The 23,670-nt window shown below is 43.4% G+C and overlaps 1 protein-coding gene across 1 annotated transcript in view; it reads right to left on the bottom strand.

Moving 5' to 3' along the window:
- Positions 1-601: 601 nt before the first annotated feature.
- Positions 602-23,670, bottom strand: part of UBE2G2 (ubiquitin conjugating enzyme E2 G2) — a 76,842-nt gene continuing 53,773 nt past the window's right edge. The window contains exons 4-6 of the mRNA XM_068246950.1: positions 16,904-17,022; positions 12,396-12,536; positions 602-2,178 (exon numbers count right to left, since the gene is read on the bottom strand). Of these exons, the coding sequence (XP_068103051.1) occupies positions 2,066-2,178; positions 12,396-12,536; positions 16,904-17,022 (373 nt within the window). The 3' untranslated portion in view covers positions 602-2,065. The remainder of the gene's footprint in view (positions 2,179-12,395; positions 12,537-16,903; positions 17,023-23,670) is intronic.

Below are 23,670 nucleotides of genomic sequence, written 5' to 3'. Positions count from 1 at the left end.
GAAGGGCAGAGCAAGCTGCAGGTGTCCGGGACGCCTGGAAAACAGAGAGAAAGTGGCGCTGTGCCCCAAAAAAAGCCTCTTTTACCAGTATGGCCTGCCCTTGTATCCTATTACTGCACCTTCTTCTCTGCCTTTCAGATCTCACTCCTGAGGACTGCAGTGAAGCGGCGCAGGTGCGCATGTGCGAGATCTGAGAGGCAGAGAAGGAGGTATACAAGTGCGGGCCAGACGATGAAAGAGGCATGTTGCGCTATTCATATACAATAGAATCTCATTATAGTAACCCTCTGGCTATAGAGAATTCAGTCCTCAGCAAATGGAGTTTACTATAAAGGGATTCTACTGTAGATTTAAAAGTTCTGAAAGGCCTCGTATGCTGTGCTCTTTCAATCAACATGGAAAATATGTTAGTATAACAGAAACAAAGGAGTCGGAGTCTGAGTTACCAAACACTCCAGTGTTTATGTACTGACTCCACAGGATTTATGTACTGACGCCACAGCCATGGATTAAACTATAGGGCCAGATTTATTAAAAACACTAAATTCCTGCTTACTGATCAGGTCAAGTCTTTAGCTACCGCAAAGAAAAAGACACCAACTTACAGCAATAATTTATTTCAGAAATAGGAAGTCAAACATGAAAATATGGCAGCTCATGTCTTCTAACATAGAAGCAATGCTGAACTGAAGAAAATATGAGAATTTAAAAAAAACAAAAAAAGAGAAAAAAATCTTTCTCTGAGAATACCCACCAACACTGTATAGAAGGGTGTAGCATTATGCCTTGAAGGCCAACTCCATGAAGATTCATTGGATCGTGCACTGAATAAAATTAACATTTGTAATTACACCTTTGAACATTTCTTGTCCATAAAATGTTATAATTTGCTTAAGTTTTCAAATGCTTGATTTACAGCTCCGAATACGATGCCCAGAGCTAAATAGGGGAAGATAAAACAGAGGGCAAACCTGTTTCCAGCTCAGGAAGCAAAAAGAAAATGAAAGAAAACAGAAATGGCTGCTATTTGCTTTCTCTCATGCAGATAAGAGGAGAACAATGAATTAAAAATAACTGATACAACTTTGGGGATGCGTATTAAATGCATAAGGTATTTCTTCTTTAGCTATAAGAATGGCCACAAGATTTGCAAAATCTCGAATGTATAAGAATAAAAGTAGTACATCCAATAGAATTTCTCCTTTTAGAGTTCACCTTAAAGTGTACCTGTGAGAAAGACAAAAAAAAGAAAAAGTAAGATAGTTACCGAAGTAGAGGGAAGCCAGGCTTCTGCCATCCTTCTCACCCTCACCGATACAGTGCTGGTACTCTCTAAACATATTCAATGAGGGCTTGTTGAATATATTTGTGCGGCCATGCTTCCGTCTATATAAGAGTGCAGCTGCGGGTGACAGCCAGCCCACCTAGCAGCACGGAGCCGCTTATTGCACCTAGGCAGTTCGGCCACGCTCTTAGGAGCACAGACATGAAGCAGAAGATGGTTGTGGTAAGCATTGGTGTGTTGCAGGAGGATTGGAGAAGCAGAGGCTCCCCTCTACTGAGGTACGTATCTAACCTCTGCCTTTTTTGTCTCAGGTTTACCTTAAACCATTATTACATCTGAGAGCGTCAATTTAAAATGGCCTTACCACTATACATCAATGAATTAGCAATAAGGAAATATACTGACTTTGGTGTGGCTTTACACAATACTGTGATAGACTGCATGTTACATCATAAGCATTTTAAATTGCAACATTCAGGGACCTTGTACGAGTGTGTTAAGTGTCCGATGGTTCCAGCAAATTCTAATCACAAAAAAAAGCTATGAGATAGTCCAGATTAAAGTCCTTCATTTAATAAAAGAGCAACAGTAAGGTGCAACAATGGAACACTCAAACTGGGAAACAAATGCAACCACAGAAGAACCTCCAAAAGCCTCTATGTGCAAGCAAGCAAGCAAGCAGGAAAGGTCGGTGTTCCCAGCATCAGAAGGATTGTTTGAGTCTCTGAGGCAGAAATACGTGCTGTAACCTCGGATCATGAACAATACTGAAGTGTCTTCTCACAATCCCAGAGATTTCTGGACTGTCTGCCTGGCAATCCTGTTAAACTGCTCACGGTCTTCTCGCCACATCTTTGAGGCATCTACGTTAGCCCCACTTTCATCATTCGGTTCTGTAAGAAAAAAAGAACAAGGAAAAAAAGTGTATTGGATTCTGAAACTGAATGTTAACTGCTGGGCCAAAATGGGACATTAAAACCCCCTGCTGGATATTTATCAAGCATATTTGTGCCACAATCTGATAAAAATCACTGGTCTGATAAAAATCAAGTTGATACTCATGACCATGATGGCTCTTCTCTATGACCCCCATACTCACACATCACAGAGACAGCACTACAAAGAACAATGGACATGGTATGAAATTCTAGACACAACGAGATCTCCAAAACTTAGGCAGGGCACTGCTTACTCCAGTGCAGTGATTGACAAGGAGGGAGATGAAAGGATTTAACTGCCCTGCGATATAGTAGGCCTGATAAATTTTCCCCGTGCAGCTTAGAGTGCCAACTCAACTAAAAAACACACTGAAAAAGGTCAGAAACTCTGGGTTTTTATTGCTGTGTTTCCATCTTGGAACTCTTCCCTTATTTCCTGTCCTTACAGGAAGTGCATATACCTTCCAAAAACAAGCAGAGATGGGAATAAATAAAACCCTACTATGAAGTTTTGATTGCGATCCCTCATTTCCTGTTCAGGTAATCACCATGGTCCACATTAAAAGCCATAAAGGACCATGTAGATGGTACTAAGTGACAGGAAATAAGCTACTTGTGTCACTGATGTGGACAAAGAAAGTAGGAAAATCCTGTAAGAAGTTGTAAAACTTAAATATGCTCTTCAAATCTAGAAAAAAAGTGGACTGGATTTAGGCTTTATTCTGAAAGCTTGAAGTAGGAAATATAAAAAATAATCTATTTAAACGTCTTATACACAAAAAATATATTCAGAAACATTAATAAATAGGAAATGTGGCAATATCAAGATACTGTATGAGTAAGATACAGGGCTGTGGCGTCGGAGTTGGAGTCGAGTAGTTGGAGCAATTTTAGGTACCTGCAGTCGGTGGTTTCATAAACTGAGGAGTCGGATGATTTTTGTACCGCCTCCACAGCTCTCGTAAGATCACAGCCCAAAAGAGTCTGTTGTCTAAAGGAATAGGGGATTATGTCCCAAAAAGATATTGGGGGTAGTACCCTGTTAATGAAATGGAACTATGTATAGGCATAAGCTGGGATGCTTGCTAGTGCTCGTTACTGGCGCTGGACAGGCGGCCCCCACTTGGAGTCACATCTGAGCATGGCCGCAGCCGTTACAAATAGTCGAATACAAGATTATAACTAGGTGGTACTTAAATGACAAGTTATGTGAAAGGGATATGTAGACTGACACTTACCGTATATACTCGCAAGCAAGCCGAATTTTTGACCCCCAAAAAGTGGGTCAAAAGTTGGGGGGTCGGCTTGCTTGCGAGTGTGTAAAAAAAAATGAAGCCCCCCCTCCGCTTCCCCGATACTGGGCACTATACTACCTACTTGCTATTACCTTAGCTCGGCGCCGCTTCTATTCCCCTGTCCTGCTTGTATAATCCACAGCAGCGCTCCCCACAGCTGCTGCTGTGATGAGGGAGCCGTTGAGAGAGAGTGGTTCCCATAAGAACGGCGACACACATCGCAGCTGCTCTCTCTACGGCTTCCTCCCTCATCACAGCAGCCGCCGTGGGGCGCACTGCTGTGGATTATACGAGCAGGACAGGGGAATAGGAGCGGCGCCGAGCTAAGGTAATAGCAGCGGCGGCCGCGGAGAGGAGGGGGGGGGGGGAAACGACTCTTCACTATACTACCTACGCTGGGCACTATACTAGCTATACTGGGGCACGTTACTAGCTATACTGGGGCATGTTACTAGCTATACTGGGGCACTATTGTGGGCACTATACTAGCTATACTGGGGCACGTTACTAGCTATACTGGGCACTATTGTGGGCACTATACTAGCTATACTGGGGCACGTTACTAGCTATACTGGGCACTATACTAGCTATACTGGGGTACGTTACTAGCTATACTGGGCACTATACTAGCTATACTGGGCACTATACTACCTATGCAGGGCACTATACCAGCTATACTGGGGCACGTTACTAACTATACTGGGCACTATACTAGCTATACTGGGGCACGTTACTAGCTATACTGGGCACTAAACTGGGGCAAGTTACTTGCTATACTGGGCACTATACTAGCTATACTGGGGCACTATATTACCTACGCTGGGCACTATACTAGCTATACTGGGGCACGTTACTAGCTATACTGGGCACTATACTGGGGCAAGTTACTAGCTATACTGGGCATTATACTAGCTATACTGGGCACTCTACTATCTATACTGGGGCACTACCTACCCATACTGGGCAGTATACTAGCTATACTGGGCACTATACTAGCTATACTGGGGCACTACCTACCCATACTGGGCACTTTACTAGCTATACTGGGCACTTTACTAGCTATACTGGGGCACCACCTACCCACACTGGGCACTATACTAGCTATACCGGGACACACTGGGGGGATCACACGGACAACATTTCCTACCCCGGCTTATATGAGGGTCAATCATTTTTCCTGGTTTTCCAGGTAAAAGTTGGGGGATCGGCTTATATGCCTGTCGGCTTGCTTGCGAGTATATACGGTTTTTCCTTTTAAGCAATACCAGTTGCCTGGCTATCCTGCTGTTCCTTTGCCTCTAATACTTTTAGCCATAGACCCTGAACAAGCATATGCAGATCAGGCGTTTATGACATTACTGGCAGATCTGAAAGTTTAGCTGTATGCTTGTTCCTGGCTTAATTCAGACACTGCTGCACCCAAATAGACCAGCATGGCTTCCAGGAATGGTATTGCTTAAAAGGAAATAAATATAACAGTTTCGTAGCTGATAGGATGGGTTGGGCACCCAATTGCCGATATTTAACATAGGCATCTATTAGGCATCTTTCAGTGGTGGCACCAAAATGACCTGATTCAATTTTTCAGTACTTTAGCCTTCACAAAAGTTAATTGCCAGAAAAGAAAGTCACTTGTAGGTGATACAGTTAGCAGCTACGCTTTTCTTTTTTTTCCTTCAAATTTCACATTTTTAGCATGACTTTACAGCAATTTCACAGCACTCTACATGTTTAATGCCAATTTAACAACATTCTTTTGCATGCTACAGCCTTCCCTTCTGATTTACTACCTTACATTTTGATCTCTACAAATACCTCTTATTGCGGTTTGCAAAACAACTGTAAAGTTTTGCAAAGTGTGAAGTGGAAGAATTTATGATTTTAATAAGTATGCCCCATAAAGGTGGATTGTAAAATTTGAAGATGGATGTCGGAAAACATTCCCGTCACAAACTGAGATTCATTATGAAGATTATAAACCTCCAGCCTCACATAAAGTTTATTTCTGTCTGGATCTGTAAATTCTGGCACCAAGTACTAATTTATACAGAGTATATAACAACCTTGGCCATGATGTTATACAAGGATATTTTTTTTTATCACTTTGCCTACATTTCACTTCCAATACGGAATCAGATTCATGAACATATCATGATAGATCTCTATCAGATCATAATCTGATCAGGGAGGGATCTATGATCTATCTGATCGAATCCCTCCACACTGCACATAAATTTTGAATAGATTTCAGCATGAAATCTTAAACATCTATCTAACCGCAGTGTTGCACCGTTTCAAAATACCGTATTTTTCGGACCATAAGACGCACTTTTTCTCCCCCAAAAGTGGGGTGGGGGGGTAAGTCTCTGCGTCATATGGTCCGAATACTACTTTTTTGGAACCAGCGCCAGGTGTTCTCTGCCACTCATCCACACTTCAGTGGTGTGTTCCCCGGTCACTCCCCGTGTGAGAGAGGCAGCGTGTGCAGGTAGCAGCTGAGCCAGCCTTGAGAACATTTGACCAATCATCAGGCTTGGGGCGCTGCCAATCACGAGGTAGACTAAGGCCAGCAGCGATCACCGTGAAACAGTAGCGGTGATGAGCCGATGGGGAACCCGTCCCCAAGTTCAGACATGGCAGACATACCGGGCCGGCATCTGGCACAGATATAGACCTCCAGATGTCCACTTCCCCTGTCCCCAGGCAATGCAGTTACCGGAGCGGCAATTGAGTCGGCAAGATGTCTCCCGAGGCGTGGGACAACAAACAGAGAGGCCATCAGACGGTAACTGCCTTTGATCAAACTTAATCGGGGCGCCATGTTGGGTATAAAGCCAAATTGTAAAATATTTATAACAATGTTTTTTTTTTTTATCGTTTCTTCCTCTTTATCTCAGAATAATACCATAAATATGTTAAAATAACAGTATTAAAAAGGGAGCGGGGGGCAAAACTGCAAAATATCGTCTATTACAATGAAAATGAAGAAATATTTCCAGTCTTAATCAGGGTAGTAAAATATTGGTTAATATTACTGATATTTTACTACAACTAAACCTGACCCAGACCCTACTCTCACACAGAACTCTCCCTCTACCAATGCCTAAAACCAAGTCACCCCTCTCCCAACGGACGGGCACGCCAACTGCTATTTATCATGTGCCAAAATGTCAGCTTTTTACAGATATTTCGCATTAGTGCCCACGAGGATAGTCCATTAGCCCCAGGCACCCAAATTTCCTGCTTCAGCTTACATAGCTTACAGCTTACAGCTATCTCAATCCCTTCCTTTAGTGGCCTCCCTAGTTAGGCAGTGCTGACACCAGCTGTCTTCTATTGCTTCATATTACAGGTAGTCCCCGGTTAACGAACGAGACAGGTACTGTAGGTTTATTTTTAACCGGATTCTGTTCTGAAGTTGGAACATTGTGCTATTTCTGTTCCCTGTACCTCCAGTGCCCCACTCTGCACCTGCTTATACAAAATTTTAAAAGCCATTTTTTCTTTGAATTTGTTTAAAAGCGATTTTTCTCAAAAACAAGTTTTTTTACTTGTTCCCATGGCTGTTCGTATCGGCGGGCCGCTCCTACGTCGGGGACTACCTGTATTTCAGTTACTGTATTTCAGTTGAATCTGGTTGAGTATTTGAAGAGAAACATGCAAAGTGAAAAAAAACTCTTGCAGCATCAGGATCACCGATTTGCTGTTCTGGTTAAAGTTGCTGTATTACTGCAAATATCTCTTGGCAACGTGTGCTTATCCATATACTCTACACTGACAGCATTCATTGTACAAGTCCTTGTACCAGACATTTTTTTTAAGCCATCAGAGAACAACAGAGACTTGAGGGTCACTAATAAAGCGTGCTAGTGTTCTTTCTGTAATGTTTATGTATAAAAATCACCATTGCTACATGGCACAGGTCTACGATGCTAGTTACTGAAGAGAGACTGTACCGGTAAAAGTTCTATTATGAACAAGTTTCACCTCCTGTCTAAGAGAAAAGGTCAGGTGTAAACGTACATGTACTTCTTATATCTCCTTTATTTGGCAAGTAAAAATGAGTTATTGTAGGGTACCACACAGACAGTAGGGTACCACAAGACTAAGAAAAACGGAGACACTGGGAGCCCCTTATGGTGTAGTATGCTGGCGTCATTTTGAGCGTCAAAGCAAGATATGGATGATACTCACAAACAAGGATTGGAAGACCAGCAACCACAGTGTTATCACAAGTGAAGAAATCCCATCCTTACTCAGGTTTTTGGGACTGTAGGTTGGGTGGGCCACGCTTCAGAAAAAGAGTATTTTAAGTTCAAAGATCTAAAAACAACAATGCCCCCTGCTCAGTGTTGAGGGGCTATGTAAACTGAAACTGGAGAGGAGGAAGCACTCCATACCGCTAAGGAGGTTGAAGGTTATTATGCTGTTGCATAATTTTAGAACATTTAGAGCAGAGATCAAGTTATGAGTTCAGGTCCGCTTTAAGACCATCCTTAAATAAGGATGTCATTAATGAACATCCACTAATAAGATTAGGATTACCAATAGTGATGGAGTTCAAGCTCATGTGTGGGTTGATTTGCAACTGAATTACAAAGTTTAGTGTTGGTGTTCTGAATTGCCAAATTTTAGCGATACATTTAGAACGGTCATCTATCAACTTGGGTGAAAAATATTATTGAAAAATTAAACATCACTCTCTATTCCCTCACACTAACCTTCCCCTGTGGATGCCAAACACTAACACCACCCTCTCTATATCAAACACCAACTACTCCTCTACCTAACACTAACCTCCCTCCAAGCTACCTGATCACCTAGCACTAATCCTCAGGGGCTTAGCTATATTATAGCTAAACCCTATACCCCACACTAACATTCCAGTCCTGGCATTAAGTGTTACAATGTAGCCAAGCTCGTTACCTTTTGTTACGCCATTCTCGCTGCTCTATAGGTATGGCCACAGTGTATGTATGAAGCTGAAAATGTACCTGAAGTGAAAAAGTGCCCCTAGAGAGCACATTCCTTGGGGAGAGGAAAGCCTCTGGATCCTAAAGAGGGGACCCCCTTCTCCTCAGCACCCCTGATCCACCGGCGGTGCGCGCAGGTGCAGTAGTCATTGGCTCCAGAACAGATACATCATGCACAGGCTCACAAGCAGCTTTCCGACGCGCTCCGGTGAAAAAAGCCGAGCACAATTGGGTTAGCACTACTACACAAGCAAAGTAGTACAGAGCCCAAGAGGAATGCCCTCACTGTGCCTGCATGCAGCGGCAGCTTGATTATTTTTCCTTGTCTGTGTCCAGGGGTCCCAGCGGTAGAAGGAGTCTGCGAGGGACGACGGAGGAAGCCTCTTTAAGATCCAGAGGTTTCCCCCTCCCAAGCTGAGTACCCCCTAGGGGAGGGTTTTCTCCTCAGGTTTACTTTTAAAGATTGAGTATATAAAACACAAATGGAAATTCTGACTGGACTGCTATAATCCTTTTTAATAAACAGTAAAAAGCCACCACAACAAAGGAGAACAGTGGTCGTTTTTATCTGAATTTCTATTCTTGTAGACATCAGACATCCACAGCCACAAACAATTATGCATGTGGTACTATTCAGAGTCAAAGACACATTTCATTTTCCAGCCCTTTCATGCAGTCATGAGAAATTCAGCCAGGTTGTAAAGCAATGTCACTAAGAAAATTGACTGAATCACCAAAAATAAACGTTTTCAAGACCGATCTGATATTGCCAAGTAAAATGAAATCCTTTAATCAGTGATCAAACAGCAAATGTTACGAATGCCATGCTTTCAGATAGCCTCATTATTCCTATACAACACATCAAGACTTCTCCTTATCCCATCTTGTATATCATTATGGAAAACAATCAGGAAAAAGGAGAATAAAGTGTACCTGAAGGTAAAAAAAAAACAAAAAAAAACAAAACGGGTACTTTCCTCAGAAGAGGAAAGCCTTTGGATAGCCTCTCCTCTTACTTGCCTCCATCAATCCAGCGCTGAGACCCCAGGAATCCGTTGGACAATGGCTTTGTCGAGTGGTGTCCATGGCTTTTTCTGCTAAGCCCGAGTGGCTCCTTGCTACTACGCAGGTGTGAGGCGCCCTGCGCAGTGTAGCTGCATTTGTTTATGGACGGGACCATGACCGCAATCTTCCAGGGGCTTCCAGCATCCCGCAGTGTTTAGGAGGAGGGCGCTGGAAGTCTTTTATTCCTCCAGGGGTTTTTTAAAGATTTGCTTTAAAGTGATACTGTGTGAAAAATAAAAACTAACCTGTGGAAAGAAGAGTTTATACCCCTTTGGTGTGCCGCAGGTCCCTAATGCTCCTCCTCTCACAGGGTGTGTGTTCACAGCTAGAAAAAGAGGTTCCTTCTGAATATGAGCACTGTGTCTCTACTCTTTTTGTCAAAAGTATTGTGGAGAAAGTGCAAGCCACCAACTTTGTCAGTCAAAGCCGCTACTCTTTCCTTCCCATAGATCATGTGACTGGAACTCAAATATCCAAATTCACATGCTAAGCGTCCAAACACTGCTCACTTGCATTCCTTTTTTCCAAAGCTGTAGGGTGAAGTGGTATTGCCCTGATTGTTTAGTAGGTGACATTCTAATAATGGGACAGTGAATCCAAGTAAGTAGTGTTTTCGTCTCTTTGCGTAAGAATGTTGAAGCTATGAAACGACCTCCGATGAAGCGCATGTGGGCTGTGAAACACGTCAGGTATTGTTTTATGTATTCGAATTCATGCATACTAATTTTAAAATGAAGGTTTACCTTTTAATATAATTCCAAGGGTCACTCTTTAAACTTCCACTATGGGGTTTGGGACCCTCTGAGGTCTATATTACATGCATGTGCTATAAGGAGGGAGGGTGGTGTGTGTGTGGTGGGGGTTTAAGGCGTGAAAAGATTCCTATACAACGGTCATTACTGCTTTACCAGATTTTTCCTATTGGTCACGAAGGTAAATGTCAGAAGATGGCTTTTGATGTAAAGTGGTAATTCAAATAGCAGTGGCGTACCAAAAACAAAGCTGAGAATAAATGTTTACACCCGCAGGTTAGATGTCACACACAGTTTGAACTGAACTTCTACTAATTACAGAGAGGAGATGAATATAGGAGTAGTAATTACAGCAGCAGGAGATCATTAGAGAGGGGCACATAACAGAACGAATGATGAGAGAGACATTAACACATGCCATACACTGATGAGGACCAGAAAGTCCAAAACAGGCTGTGTGCATGTTGAATTGATACAGCTCTGTAAAATGTATAAGCTATTGGCTCACTATACACCAGCGGTGATAGGAGTGTGCTTGGTTTTTAGGGGCATAATGTGATAATTTGCATATTCGGAAGTAATTCATCTTGAGAAACCACAGTTGCTCACTAAAAGCTGAGTTATCTCAAATACCTTCTGTTTTAAGAAGCCTACAATTGCTTTTTAGTAATGGGTATTTTTGGTCTCTTTTAGCCCCTTATACTTTCCTAGTGGTTTTGGGTCATTCAAGCTATCTGCATATTCCATAGTATTTGTCCAAGCCCTCTCCCATAGAGCTATATCAATCCACCCCATGCGCTAATGAGGACCAAAAAGTCCAAAACAGGCTGTGTGCAAATTGGATAAATGTGGCTCTGTAAAATATATAAGCTTTAGGCTCACAATACACCAGCAGTTCTGGATGTGTGTCTGGCTTTCAAGGGCATAAAGAGAGGATTTACGTATTTGGTAGTGATGCATCAAGGGAAACCTCAATCATAAATACCTTCTGTTTTAAGAAGGCACATTTATATTCAGGGGCATAACTAGAAAGGACTGGACCCTCCTTTGAAACTTTGGATGGGGCCCCACATCCAAGTAGTCAGCGGCATTGGAGACATATGAGACAGAGGCACGCAGAGCTCTGTCGCCGCCTGAAACCAGAGAGGTACGAGTTCCCCACATGCTGCCGCTGCTATCATTTCTGGAGGGGAGGACTTAAGGTGAGGAAAGTGCGAGTAGGGTCCCCTCCTTGCTGCTGTGTGCCCACTGCCCCCCTCCTGCACCATCCAGCCACTAAAAATGGCCCTGGGTGGGCCCCAACCAGGCTTCACCCCCCATGGGCCCCCTGTGCCTACATCCCAAGCAGGGGTTATTGTTACGTTCGAGTTTATACTTTCCTAATGGTTCTGGGTCACCATGAGCTGTGTGGGTATTCTGTAACACATGGATAATATTGTGTGCCCTAACTGTCCCTCCCCCTTGCAATCCCTTCCCTGTGTTTGCATTGGTACAGAAAGCAGAGTGAAAATGCTCAGTCTGGCAATCCCAGCCCTTCCCATGCTGATGCACACAATGATGTGATTGCATGCTTATGATGGAGGAGGACATATCACTTCCCCAGAAGAGTAGAGTAGCAATGAATGCAGCCAGGACAGCTAATTAAAGTGAACCCGAGGTGAGTGGTATATGGGGGCTGCCATATTTATTTCCTTTTAAACAATACCAGTTGCCTGGCAGCTCTGCTGATCTGTTTGGCTGCAGAAGTGTCTGAATAACACCAGAAACAAGCATGCAGCTAATCTTGTCAGATCGGACAATAATGTCAGAAACCCCTGATCTGCTGCATGCTTGTTCATGATCTATGGCTAAAAGCATTAGGAGGCATAGGATCAGCAGGACAGCTAGGGAATTGTTATGGTTTAAAAGAAAAGTAATATGGCAACCTCCATATCCCTCTCACCTTGGGTTCACTTTAAGGCTGCTGTGCACAATCTTATCTCAATCTCCGTACGCAGCATTTCATCTTATGATACATTTCTCTTTGCCAAGTTTGCTACACATTTACTCTGTGGTGGAATAACCCCGGGAGCAAAAAAATCACACACCTGCTAACATGCTGACAACAGACAGCAAGATCTTCTCCACACTCTGTACTGGACTCCACCGCTCAGCACTGCTCTCATAGCCCATTGGATCATCCCCGGGTGCATGGAGAATAGAGATACACACTCTCCCATCTGGATAGACTGGGAGAAACAAACCATGCAACAAGTCAATCACTAGATTATTTTGCTTCCACAGATAGCATTAGTATTAATCAATTCTCTCACCACACAAATCATCAACCGCAAACTATCTTTACATTTTTTTTTTTGCATTCACATATTTAATGAGGATCTAGATTTTAATGATATGCACCTAAATCCGTTCACTTTGAGGCCTATCTACACTTTTGTTTTGTCGTTTAGCTCCCTCACCAATCAAACACTACGATAGGCTCCTCTCCCTCCAAACATCCAACTTCTCATTCTACTTACCTGAAAGCCCAAGATTCCAGTGATGGTGTCACATTGGAACGCCTGGCCTGGGGCATTCCATGTCAAATCAACACACTGATTCTGACTGGTGTTCTTTGATTTTGATGAAATTTGGCATATCTAGCTTCCTTATAGAGAGTTACTGTATGTATAGAAATAATTAAAAAAAATGTTTTGGGCCTGCAGTTCAAAAGTTATGACATATTAAGTTTTCACATTTTCATAAAAAACTGCTGCATCCTGAAATAGCAAACTACAATTTCCGCTGTAACCAGATTAGATACAGACCTGGGCAATGTGTATTTAAAGCTCATTTTAAAAGCTCTTTTGTTGGGCTTTTATTCGGTATGTGACATGACAATATTTAGAATAAAAAAAAAAAAATCTTTAAAATGTTTTACATTTTTCAAAAAAAACCTGCAATTTTAAAACCAAGCATAGGAGGGAATTGTTTTACATTTTTCAAAAAAACCCTGCAATTTTAAAACTAAGCATAGGAGGGAATAGTTTTACATTTTTCAAAAAAAACCCCTTAGTTTTCTAGTCTAAATCCTTTAACCTCCCTGGCGGTGCGCAGTTTCAGTGACTGCGTCCGCGGGAGGGATTTTTTAATTATAAGGTTTTTTTGGACCATATTTTTCGCACCATAAGACGCTCCTGACCATAAGACGCACCTAGGTTTGGGGGATAAAAACCAGGGAAAAATATAAATTAAACCTGGTGTGTCTATGTTGCAGGGGCATCTTGTGGAGCTTCCCCCAAGCTGTCTCTAAGCTGCACTGCCCAGCTTAAGTAGCCCCAAAAAAGGAGGCACCTGAGGGAGGCAGGAAGATCATGAACTGCAGGGTGGGTGGCCTCCCTTACTTTGATCTACCTTTGACACTTGTCCCCTCTCCCGCTAAGCATCCATGACCCTGGCAGCTAAGCAGCTCCCCAGTTAAGTGACACCCGACAGCTAAGCGGCTCCAAACTAAGTTCCATGTGAATCCAACACCTATGATGCGCCCCGCGAACTCTCCCGACACCCCCAACACCTGAGCAGCCTGGCCCCCAGCTAAGTCTCCCGGCAAGTTTACCGTCTCCTCTGTCAGCTCTCGGAGGAAACTCATCTGATCCGGCCGTTTCTGTGTTAGTCCGGTCTTGCTTGTATTCTCTCTGGCGCTTCCAATCCCGGCTGTTCGCATCGCGGGTGGCGTCCTCTCTCAGCGTGACCACATGATAGGTCACATGATGGGTCACGCAGAGAGAGGATGCCAGCGGGGATGCGAGCAGCCAGGATTGGAAGCGCCAGAGAGAATGCAAGCAAGAGCGGACTGAGGACCAAGGAACAGCCAGATCGGATAAGCGAAAACTTAGCGGGTGGGCGCTCATGTGTTGGAGGTGCCGGGAGACTTAGCGAGGGGCCGCTCATGTGTTGGGGGTGAGGGTAAACTTAGCGGGGTGGGTGCTCATGAGTTGGAGGTGCCAGAGGACTTGGCGGTGAGCCGTTTAGGTGTCGGGATCACATTAACCACTTAACGACCGCCTAACGCCGATAGGCGTCGGCGGGTCGTTAGTGGTATAGCATGGAAACAGCCGCTCGATCGAGCGGCCTTTCCATGGCAGTTCACGGAGCCAGTTCAAGGAATCCCCGCTGTTTACATCACACGGCGCTGCTGCGCAGCAGCGCCGTGACGTAGATCAACGATCTCCGGCCTCTGATTGGCCGGGGATCGCCAGCATCTGATAGGCAGAAGCCTATCCTTTCAGGCGCAGGACGGATATCCGTCCTGCGCCGCACAGAGGAGAAGGGAGAGGGAGGGAAAGCAGGGGAGCCCAGAAAACGCTGCGGAGGGGGGCTTTGAGGAGCCCCCCCGCAAATCAATAGTAGCCGGTGGCGATCAGACCCCCCTGCAGGACATCCCCCTAGTGGGGAAAAAGGGGGGGGGGGGGGGAAGTCTGATCGCCCTGCCACATTCCTGATCGGTGCTGCGGGCTGTAGAGCTCACACAGCACCGATCATTGCAAAATCCCCTGGTCCTTAAGTGGTTAAACTTAGTGCGGGAGCCGCTTAGGTGCCGGACGTCATAGGAAGCTTTGCGGGGGAGCCACTTAGCTGCCAGGGGTATTGAGGCTTAGCAGGAGGGCGGAACAAATGTTAGTGGTAGATGAAAGTATGGGAGGCCACCCGCCCACCCTGCAGTACGGGATCTCTCTGCCGCCACCTTTTTTCACACATTTCCCACTGCAGGAGGCTTAACGAGAACACCGCAAATATTATTAATGGGAGGGGGCGACGCCGGGTGCTAGCCTAAAAGTACTATTCAGACCATAAGACCCACTGAGTTTTTCCCCCTACTTTTGGGGGAGAAAAAGTGTGTCTTATAGTCCGAAAAATACGGTATGTTGGCTAGCTATGTGGCCCAAGTCCCCCTTCACCGGTCTGATCCCCCCGATCACCGCCGGCAACACTCACCCGTCCGCAATCCCGCGAGAGCCGCAGCTTCCCAATTAGCATCACTCGTCGCTATGGCGACGATCGGACAGGACGTCATCGACGTCATGAGCAGTTCTGATCCTCCCCATAGCTCACATAGTTAACTAGCCAAGTGATAGCTTAACAAAATACAACAAATTTCATTAAAAAAAATCCTCCCGGGGCGATGTGATCCCCTGTGGCGGCTAGCCCGACAGTGTCGGGCTTACCGCCAGGGAGGTTAAAAGATACCCAAAGTGACATGATGAGATAGACGTGTATGTACAGTGCCTAGCACACAAATAACTATGGTGTGTTCATTTTTTTCTTTCTCTGCCTGAAAGAGTTAAATATTAGGTATGTAAGTGGCTGACTCAGCCCTGACTCAGACAGAAAGTGACTACAGTGTGACCCTCACTGATTAGAAATTCCCCTTTTTATCTCTTTCTTGCTCTCAGAAGCCATTTTCTGCTAGGAAAATGTTTTATAGTTGGAATTTCTCATCAGTGAAGGTCACACTGTAGTCACTTCCTATCTGAGTCAGGACTGAGTCAGCCACTTACATACCTGATATTTAACTCTTTCAGACAGAGAAAGAAAAAAAAGGAACACAGCCTAGTTATTTGTGTGCTAGGCATTGTACATACCAATGTCTATCTCATCATGTCACATGTCACTTCGGGTATTCTTTAAATTTAGATTTTTATTGTTCATTATAAATTTGCCTTGGTATTTTACATAAATTGACAGCATAAAGGTGAAACTTGTACTGTATGACCTAAAAACCCTTCTCAAAATGTAAAAAAATTGCAGTTTATGGGAATTTTTTTTTTTTTTTTTTTTTTTTTAATTCTAAATTTTGCCAGGTCACATTGAAGCACAAGAGCTAAAAATGACACATTGATGAGGTCTGTAGCTCATCTGGTTCCAGAGAAAGTGGCAGTTTAATATTTCTGGACACTGCGATTTTTTAATGAAAATTAAAATAATTAGTATTGGATAACTTTTCAAGGAAAGGCAGAGATGTATTTTCTTTCCCAATTCTATTCATCAGTATGTAAGGGCATTTGATACATGAAATTGAATCAAAATCCGAGGGGTCAGGGCAGATTTTCATACAAAACTGTGTTGATTTGACATGGAATAACTCGCCTGGAGTGGCTAAGAGTCCTTGGGCTGGTCTCCTACAACCTACTGAGCGCGCCCTAGTGGCTACAGCTCAAGCACTTTGAGTCCGCCAGGAGGGAAGAGTAATATAAATGTTATTTGTCTTGTTTGCCTAGATTTAAAGTGGATGTCCAACATATAATAAACACTTACAGGATCCTCTTCTCCTGTAATGTTATAATTACCTGCCTGGTCTTCTTATAAATCAGTCCCGGGAGTCCATGCCCAGCGACTTCTGGCGTGTAGCCCCTGCCCCGCGCTGAATTATGCCATTTGTTTGCTGTACTCGAGATAGAGGAAACAAAAGGCGTTTTGTTTTCCAGCAAGGGCGGGGCTATGCACCAGAAGTTGGCAGACACGGACTCTCTGTAACTTGGTTAATAAACAGGAAAACAAATACACAAAAACATACATGCACGCATCCAATAAAGGGATTGTTTGTTCATTTACTTACTGTTTGGATGAAACATTTCACAAGTAAACCTCATTTTAGGAGGACTTAGTGGATAATCTAGAGGGAAGCTGAGGATGGCTGGGAACACACCACACTCAAAACATGTATCTTCTGGGCCCCTATAGGAGAAGAAATAGACAACCTTTAAAGTGGACCCAAATTAAAAATACAAGATTTCGGAAATAAAAACTATTTTCTAAATTATAATAATAAATGGCAGCCTTTTTTCAGCTGCATGATGACAAATAAAATATTTTACATTTATTGGAGGAACTCCTCCCTTCATTTCATATTGCCGGGACAAAATCCGGCAAACTGGTGAAGTAGGTGGTGTCCAGCATAGGAGGAATTGCTAATGGCTGCCACCTGTATAACCCTAGTTATGAAAAGAGAAGGGTGAAAAGCATGCACTGAAATGCTCATAGGCTTGAAGGAGTGTTTATTTATCTTTGTATGTGTCAGAGTGGTGCAACTAAATATTTTTAAATAAAATGTTTGGTTTGGGTCCGCTTTAAAGGGAATCTGAAGTGAAAATCAATTTATAGTATAATGATTTGTATTTGTAGTACAGCTCAGAAATAGAACATTAGTAACACAGATAGGAGTCTCATATTGTTTACAGTACAGAAAGAGTTAAAAAAACGTCAGTTGTCATCTATGCAAAAGAGCTTCTCTGAGCTCTCCGACCAACTACATTGCTGTTTTCTGAAGCAATTATCTTAACCGTTCTCTCACTGTTTGTTGTTTAAGGTTTTACTGCAGGAAAGTTGAAAGGGCCATTATCTCTGCTCTTTTTCATAGCTTAAAATACAGAATGTAGTTTGTAAACTGCAAATATCAGAGATATATCTGAAAAGAAATGTACAAGACTCTTGTTCTTTGTCACTAATGTTCTCTGAATTATCCGTACTACACGTACAATTCATTATAATCATACTTTTTTCACTCCAGTGTCACTTTAAAAGGGGTTATGCACAAAAATGATCGAAGAAAGAAGCGGCAGTAGATGGATCAGTCCAATACCAATAGTAAACAGCCTGCTTGCTCATAACAAAATATGGGAAAGGTATGTTTCAGGTAAACATCATTTTTATTTTGTGTTAAAACTTTTTCTGCTATCTTCCTTTGCACTTATTTAAAAAAAAAAAAAAAACTCTAAACCTGAGACAGTCCCCCTCGCCCCTTCTTTAGAGAGGTGTAAACCAATATCATATTAAAGGTGTAATGGAAGTGTTGGACTGCTTGTACACTCTGTAAAAGCTGCAGGGTACACATTTTTTAGTTGACCTCTGAACGAGCACATGTATCTTGTTTTTTAAACTGTCATTAGGACAGGACACTTATGCATCAATGACAACATACAACTATAGAAAAATAGTATTCATACTCAGAAACTGTGTCTATTCTCACTAGTGAACTGATGGTGCAGTCATATGCATAAGGATAAATTATCTTAAAAAGTAAAAGCAATCCAGAGATGCATCGTAGAAGACCATGCTTGCTCACTCAAACCTGAATCATTGCATTGGGTTTTTTGGGGGGTAAGAGGGCTTTTTGGTCAGTTTTAGCTTCTTATATTCTCCTAGTGGTTCTGGGTCACAATGATCTATCTGGGTACTCTGGAAATAAGTCTGTTAGGCAATACCTTGCTACAATGTTGTGTTCTTACAGAACTGTGCATGAAAAATTAAAATCCTAATGCTCTCTTCTGAGGAAATCATATTAAAAACACAGCACAAGTACAGTGTCCGTACAGCTATCACTGCCCCACAGTCTCAGTTAGATTTGAAGAAACAGTTCCACTGTCTATAGCAATCAGATCCAGTTATTATTAGAATAGTCAAATTCTCACCAATGTTTAGTGGCTGATTCAGTCACAAATCAGCAATGCACGCTTTACACACAGGCCTCTCCTCGATCAGCTTCCTCCTACAGTATTGCTCAGAGACAGAAAGACATGGGACAGAACAGCGTAGTCCAGTTTAGAATGAAAAGTCCTTCACCCACTCCTTCGTGTGTCACCCAGTGGTGTACACAGTGCTCGGTGTTACAGATGAATTGCAGGCTCACCAGATATAATGGCTGATTGAAGGCTTAAGGTGGCCACACACCATACAATTTTTTAAATATCTGTTCAATTTAAGAATTGCAATCAATTTTCCTGACGGATTGTAACATTTCAAAAATATGACCAATGTACCACACACCTATGTTCAATGGTTCCCCAATTATGATCAAAATGATTTGAAACTCTGAGAAAATTGCTAGGGTGTGTATATTAATAAATCGACAATCTAACACACACCATACAATCTTTCCTGCTGCTGCTTCCCCGCTAGTAAGTAACAGGCTGGCAAGCAGGAGCCGAGCCTCACCTTGAGCGCAGGAGCAGGAGTGCGGGACGGGAGCGCTGCACTGGCCGCAGCCCGGACAAGCCTGAGCCTGCAGGGAGAGCAGCACGTCCCGGCTGACAGCTGACCCCGGAGCCCGCTGATCAGCACAACTGCCCGCAGCCCTCTAGAATCTGCAGCCAGGAGCCAGCTAGGCGTACAGCGGTGCACAGGAACAGATGCTGCCCTGAGGCCGTCCTGAGGAAATCACATCAATGGCAGCAGCAAGCACGGCGGACATGGAGCCTGGCTGCGACAGATTCATATTCTCTAAAAATATCTTCCCTTAATATCCCCATGGGCCACCATCAGAGCTTCAGCAGCAGGAGGACATTGATCTCCCTTTGACTCTCCCCAGCCTAGCTAGACGGCATTATCTCCAGATTGTGGATGTAGGTTCCTCTAGGTTGCCTTAAATGTTATTGGTCGCTGGTGAATGAGGAGATATACTGAAGCGCTTTTTGCTGGTCCTATTCTGGTCAGCACTCTGATTTGGTGAGCCTGCATTTTTTACCATTTTACAGCAGAGAGGATTTGTGTAGGGGAAACCCACTGTTGTTAGCTGTTCGCACGGAGGTGTGCACTGTCTTATGTGCGGGGGTGTACTCACTTATGCGCGTGTGGCAGGAAGAGGAAAAAACTTTGGAACTATACAGGTTTACGCTATGTTGTGTCAAACTTCTCTCTCCTGAGGTCTTTATGGAAAGAAGATCGTAGGTTGGGAGCTAAAGAGAATCAGTCTAAGGCTCCCTGCACACTGCAAATCCGTTTTCAGATTCCGATTTTCAATTCCGATTTTCCCTGAATACATTCAACAGAAAAACGGATCAAAAAACGCAGCATGCAAAAAAGATTAAAAATCGGAATCGGATGTAAAACCAGATTAAAAAGCGGTATCGGAATCGCATGCAGTGTGCTGGGAGCCTTAGCCTGTTATGCTGATCTGTGGTTCAATCAGCCATATCTGGTGAGCCTGCAATTCATCTGTAACACCGAGCACTGTGTACACACTGGGTGACATACGGAGGAGTGGGTGAAGGACTTTTCATTCTAAACTGGATTACGCTATGTTCTGTCCCATGTCTTTCTGTCTCTGAGCAATACTGTAGGAGGAAGCTGATTGAGGAGAAGCCTGTGTGTAAAGAGTGCATTGCTGATTTGTGACTGAATCAGCCACTAAACGTTGGTGAGAATTTTACTATAACAATAACTGGATCTGATTGCTACAGACAGTGGAACTGTTTCTTCAAATCTAACTGAGACTGTTGGGCAGTAAGCGCTGTACGGACACTTTTCATGTACTGTTTTTAGGGTCCATTTCCACTATCGCGAATTCGCATGCGTTTTTCGCATGCAAATTCGCATAGCAATACAAGTGAATGGGACTGTTTCCACTTGTCAGGATTCCTTTGCGTTTTTCTGTGCAGAAAAAATTTTGCATGGCAGAGCCATCAGAACTCGCATACCGCTATGCGAATCGCATACAATGCATTTAATAGGAAATTCGCATGCGGTTTGGGTATGCCAATTTTCATGCGAATTCGCATAGAAACAATGGAAAATCACACCAGCACTGCCATGGTTAAATTCGCATACATCGTCATCCATGCGAATTCGCATGGAAATTCGCATACACCCGCATACGAAATTCGCATCCGCATGCGAATTTTTTCTGCGGCGATTCGCACCGCACAAGTGGAAACGGGCCCTTAGGGGAGGAGATATCCCCTCTTTCTGTATAGTGATCCACCTAACAGTTTTCTACATAGCAACAGAGGGAGGAGGAGTGCTCATACCACTTTGTGCATTATATTAGAAAACACAGCAACCCAATGCTGCCGTAAAATAAACTGAAATCCTGTAGTAAAGTAAAATATTTAACTGATATCCACTTCCTGTTGCCTATCCCTAGCCTCTACACTTAGCGTTATCCACTTCCTGTTGTCTACCATTAACCTGTACCCTTAGTGTTATCCTCTTCCTGCTGCCCACCAATAAACCTTACCCTTAAAGAGAGCCCGAGGTGGGCTCATAATGAAGAGAGAGCGGCGGTGTGGGAACACAGAAGCATGTCATGAGGCAGACAATATGCCTCTGTGTCCCATCTGCCCCCCAAGGAACCGCCTCAGGTTCTCTTTAATGGACAACTGGAGTGAAAAGAATATGGAGGCAGCCATATTTATTTTCTTTTAAACAATACCAGTTGCCTGGCAGATCAACTTATCTACTTGGCGGCAGTAGTGTCTGAATCACAACAGAAACAATCATGCAGCTAATCTTGTCAGATTTGACAATAATGTCAGAAACACCTGATCTGCTGCATGCTTGTTCGGGGTCTATGGTTAAATGTATTAGAGGCAGAGGATCAGCAGGACAGCCAGACAACTGCTATTGCTTAAAAGGAAATCAATATGGCAGGCTTCATAGCCCTCTTGCTACAGTTGTCCTTTAACGTTATACACTTCCTGTTCCCTAAGTGTTGTGTACCTCAGTGATGTGGTCCACAACATGGAGGGTGGCAATGACAAATCACTCTGAAGCCATGGCACCCTGGAAAGTGACAGCAAAAGGAGGGTTGACAGTCACCGGAAAGAAGTGACTGAGGTAGGAATCCCAATCAGCCCCACCCCTCATGACATGAACAGCATCACTATAATTGGGGGAGGGGGAGGGAGGGAGGCAAGTTAGAAGGAGTAGGTAGTTAGATGAGGTTGCTTGTTGTCTACAGTGAGGATATGGGCACTTGTAAGCAGTGGTGGGCTCACGAGTCCCTAAGGACTCAAATTCGTGATTTAAATTAGGCTTAACTGCCTCAGCTGTGCAGCTGGGAGAGAGGGGGTTAGTTACCTATAAGTCCGTCTGACTTTCTGCATTCTAAACTTATTGGACGCGTTGCAAGACTCACTACCACGCACACTTCCTCCTTCAAGCCGGAAGGAGGAAGTGCGCGGTAGCGAGTCTTGCAACGGTCCCAATAGGACGTGTGCAAGACGTTTGGAACGCATGAAGTCCGACGGACTTAAGGGTAACTAACCCCCTCTCTCCCAGCCGCACAGCTGCGACAATTAAACCTCATTTAAATCACGAATTCGAGTCCTTGGGGACTAGTGAGCCCATGCCTGCCTGTAAGCAGTTTCCAGTGTTCTCCCCAGGCTCTCTTAACCGGGTGCTCCACCCGGCCAGTTTTGGTGAGCACCCGGCTGTTATCAGCTCACCTCCTGCTATGCTGTAATCAGAGTTGCTCACAGAAGCACCAGCCCTGCATTCTCTCATCTCGCCCCACGCGGCTAATTTTTCCTACCTCCCGGCTGGAAAAAAAAATTCTGGGGAGAACACTCAGTTTCCATAAGTTTATATAATTTAAATGCATAATGCTTTATAGTGGCACTTCTATGAAATGCAATTATAAAAAAAACTAAGCCTATAGTAGAGGACTTTAAGCAAACTTGCAAAAAAAAAAAAAAAAGAGAAAAAAAAAGCTGGAAGCAAATATACCAGCACATATGTTAAAGCACATAAGAATAAAAGTGTAACTTTTTCATGTTTCCTCTAACAAGTCGGGGCAAACCACTCTCGTGAGAATGAGCCATAAGCAAAAACACTGGTTTTATATACCGGTATATATAATGTATATAAAGTGTAAATATGACAGCCCCTATAAACCCATCTACTTATAAATGATACATATAAACAAGACTATTTAAGTACAGTCTCACTTAAGTTTAATTACAACATGCTCATCAACATTACTTCCACATCTAAGAAAACAAAAAGAACAACTTAAAAAAGAACATCAATTTAACAGACTGAGAAACAATGATCTAATGGAAAACACAATTATATGACTCAAAGTCAAAAAGATGTTGTTCCCTGATCAAAATCCTGTGAATTCATTTATGTTGTAAGAATTGTAATCTCCAGGTGTGAAATCATTGCTCTGCTTGATGTATTACGTTAAGTCTATCTTTCATGTTATGAACCCATTGATGGTACAGTCCAGTCAGTGTCCTATATTATAAGTGGAAGACATATGTATAGGACCCCCTCCCCGCAAAGCACTTTGTAGTTTCTGTAAAAAAACACACAAACTTCAAAGACCTTCGTCTGATACTCGCCATTTTTTTCAGGAGGGGGGAGAAAAAACAAAACAGCACAGGAAATCAAAGCGTGCTCTAATGGCAAGGTCACGGCGCTCCTCCTAATAACCAGGGTGTGTGAGGCTATAATTGCACTATCTGCCTGCAAGGCATGTCTTATGGAATACATGTCATACAAGCGGGAGGCAGCTGTTTGGAAGAGCTGGGCCAATCTTGTTAAGTGGACAGAGGTTTCTATATCATAAACTGTCAACAAAGATTTACACTTTTCACAATAGTG

This window comes from Hyperolius riggenbachi, chromosome 7 (assembly GCF_040937935.1).
Source record: "Hyperolius riggenbachi isolate aHypRig1 chromosome 7, aHypRig1.pri, whole genome shotgun sequence".
Lineage (NCBI taxonomy): Eukaryota > Metazoa > Chordata > Amphibia > Anura > Hyperoliidae > Hyperolius > Hyperolius riggenbachi.
Note: the sequence above shows the minus strand (reverse complement) of the source record. Positions and strands in the feature narration are given on the sequence as shown.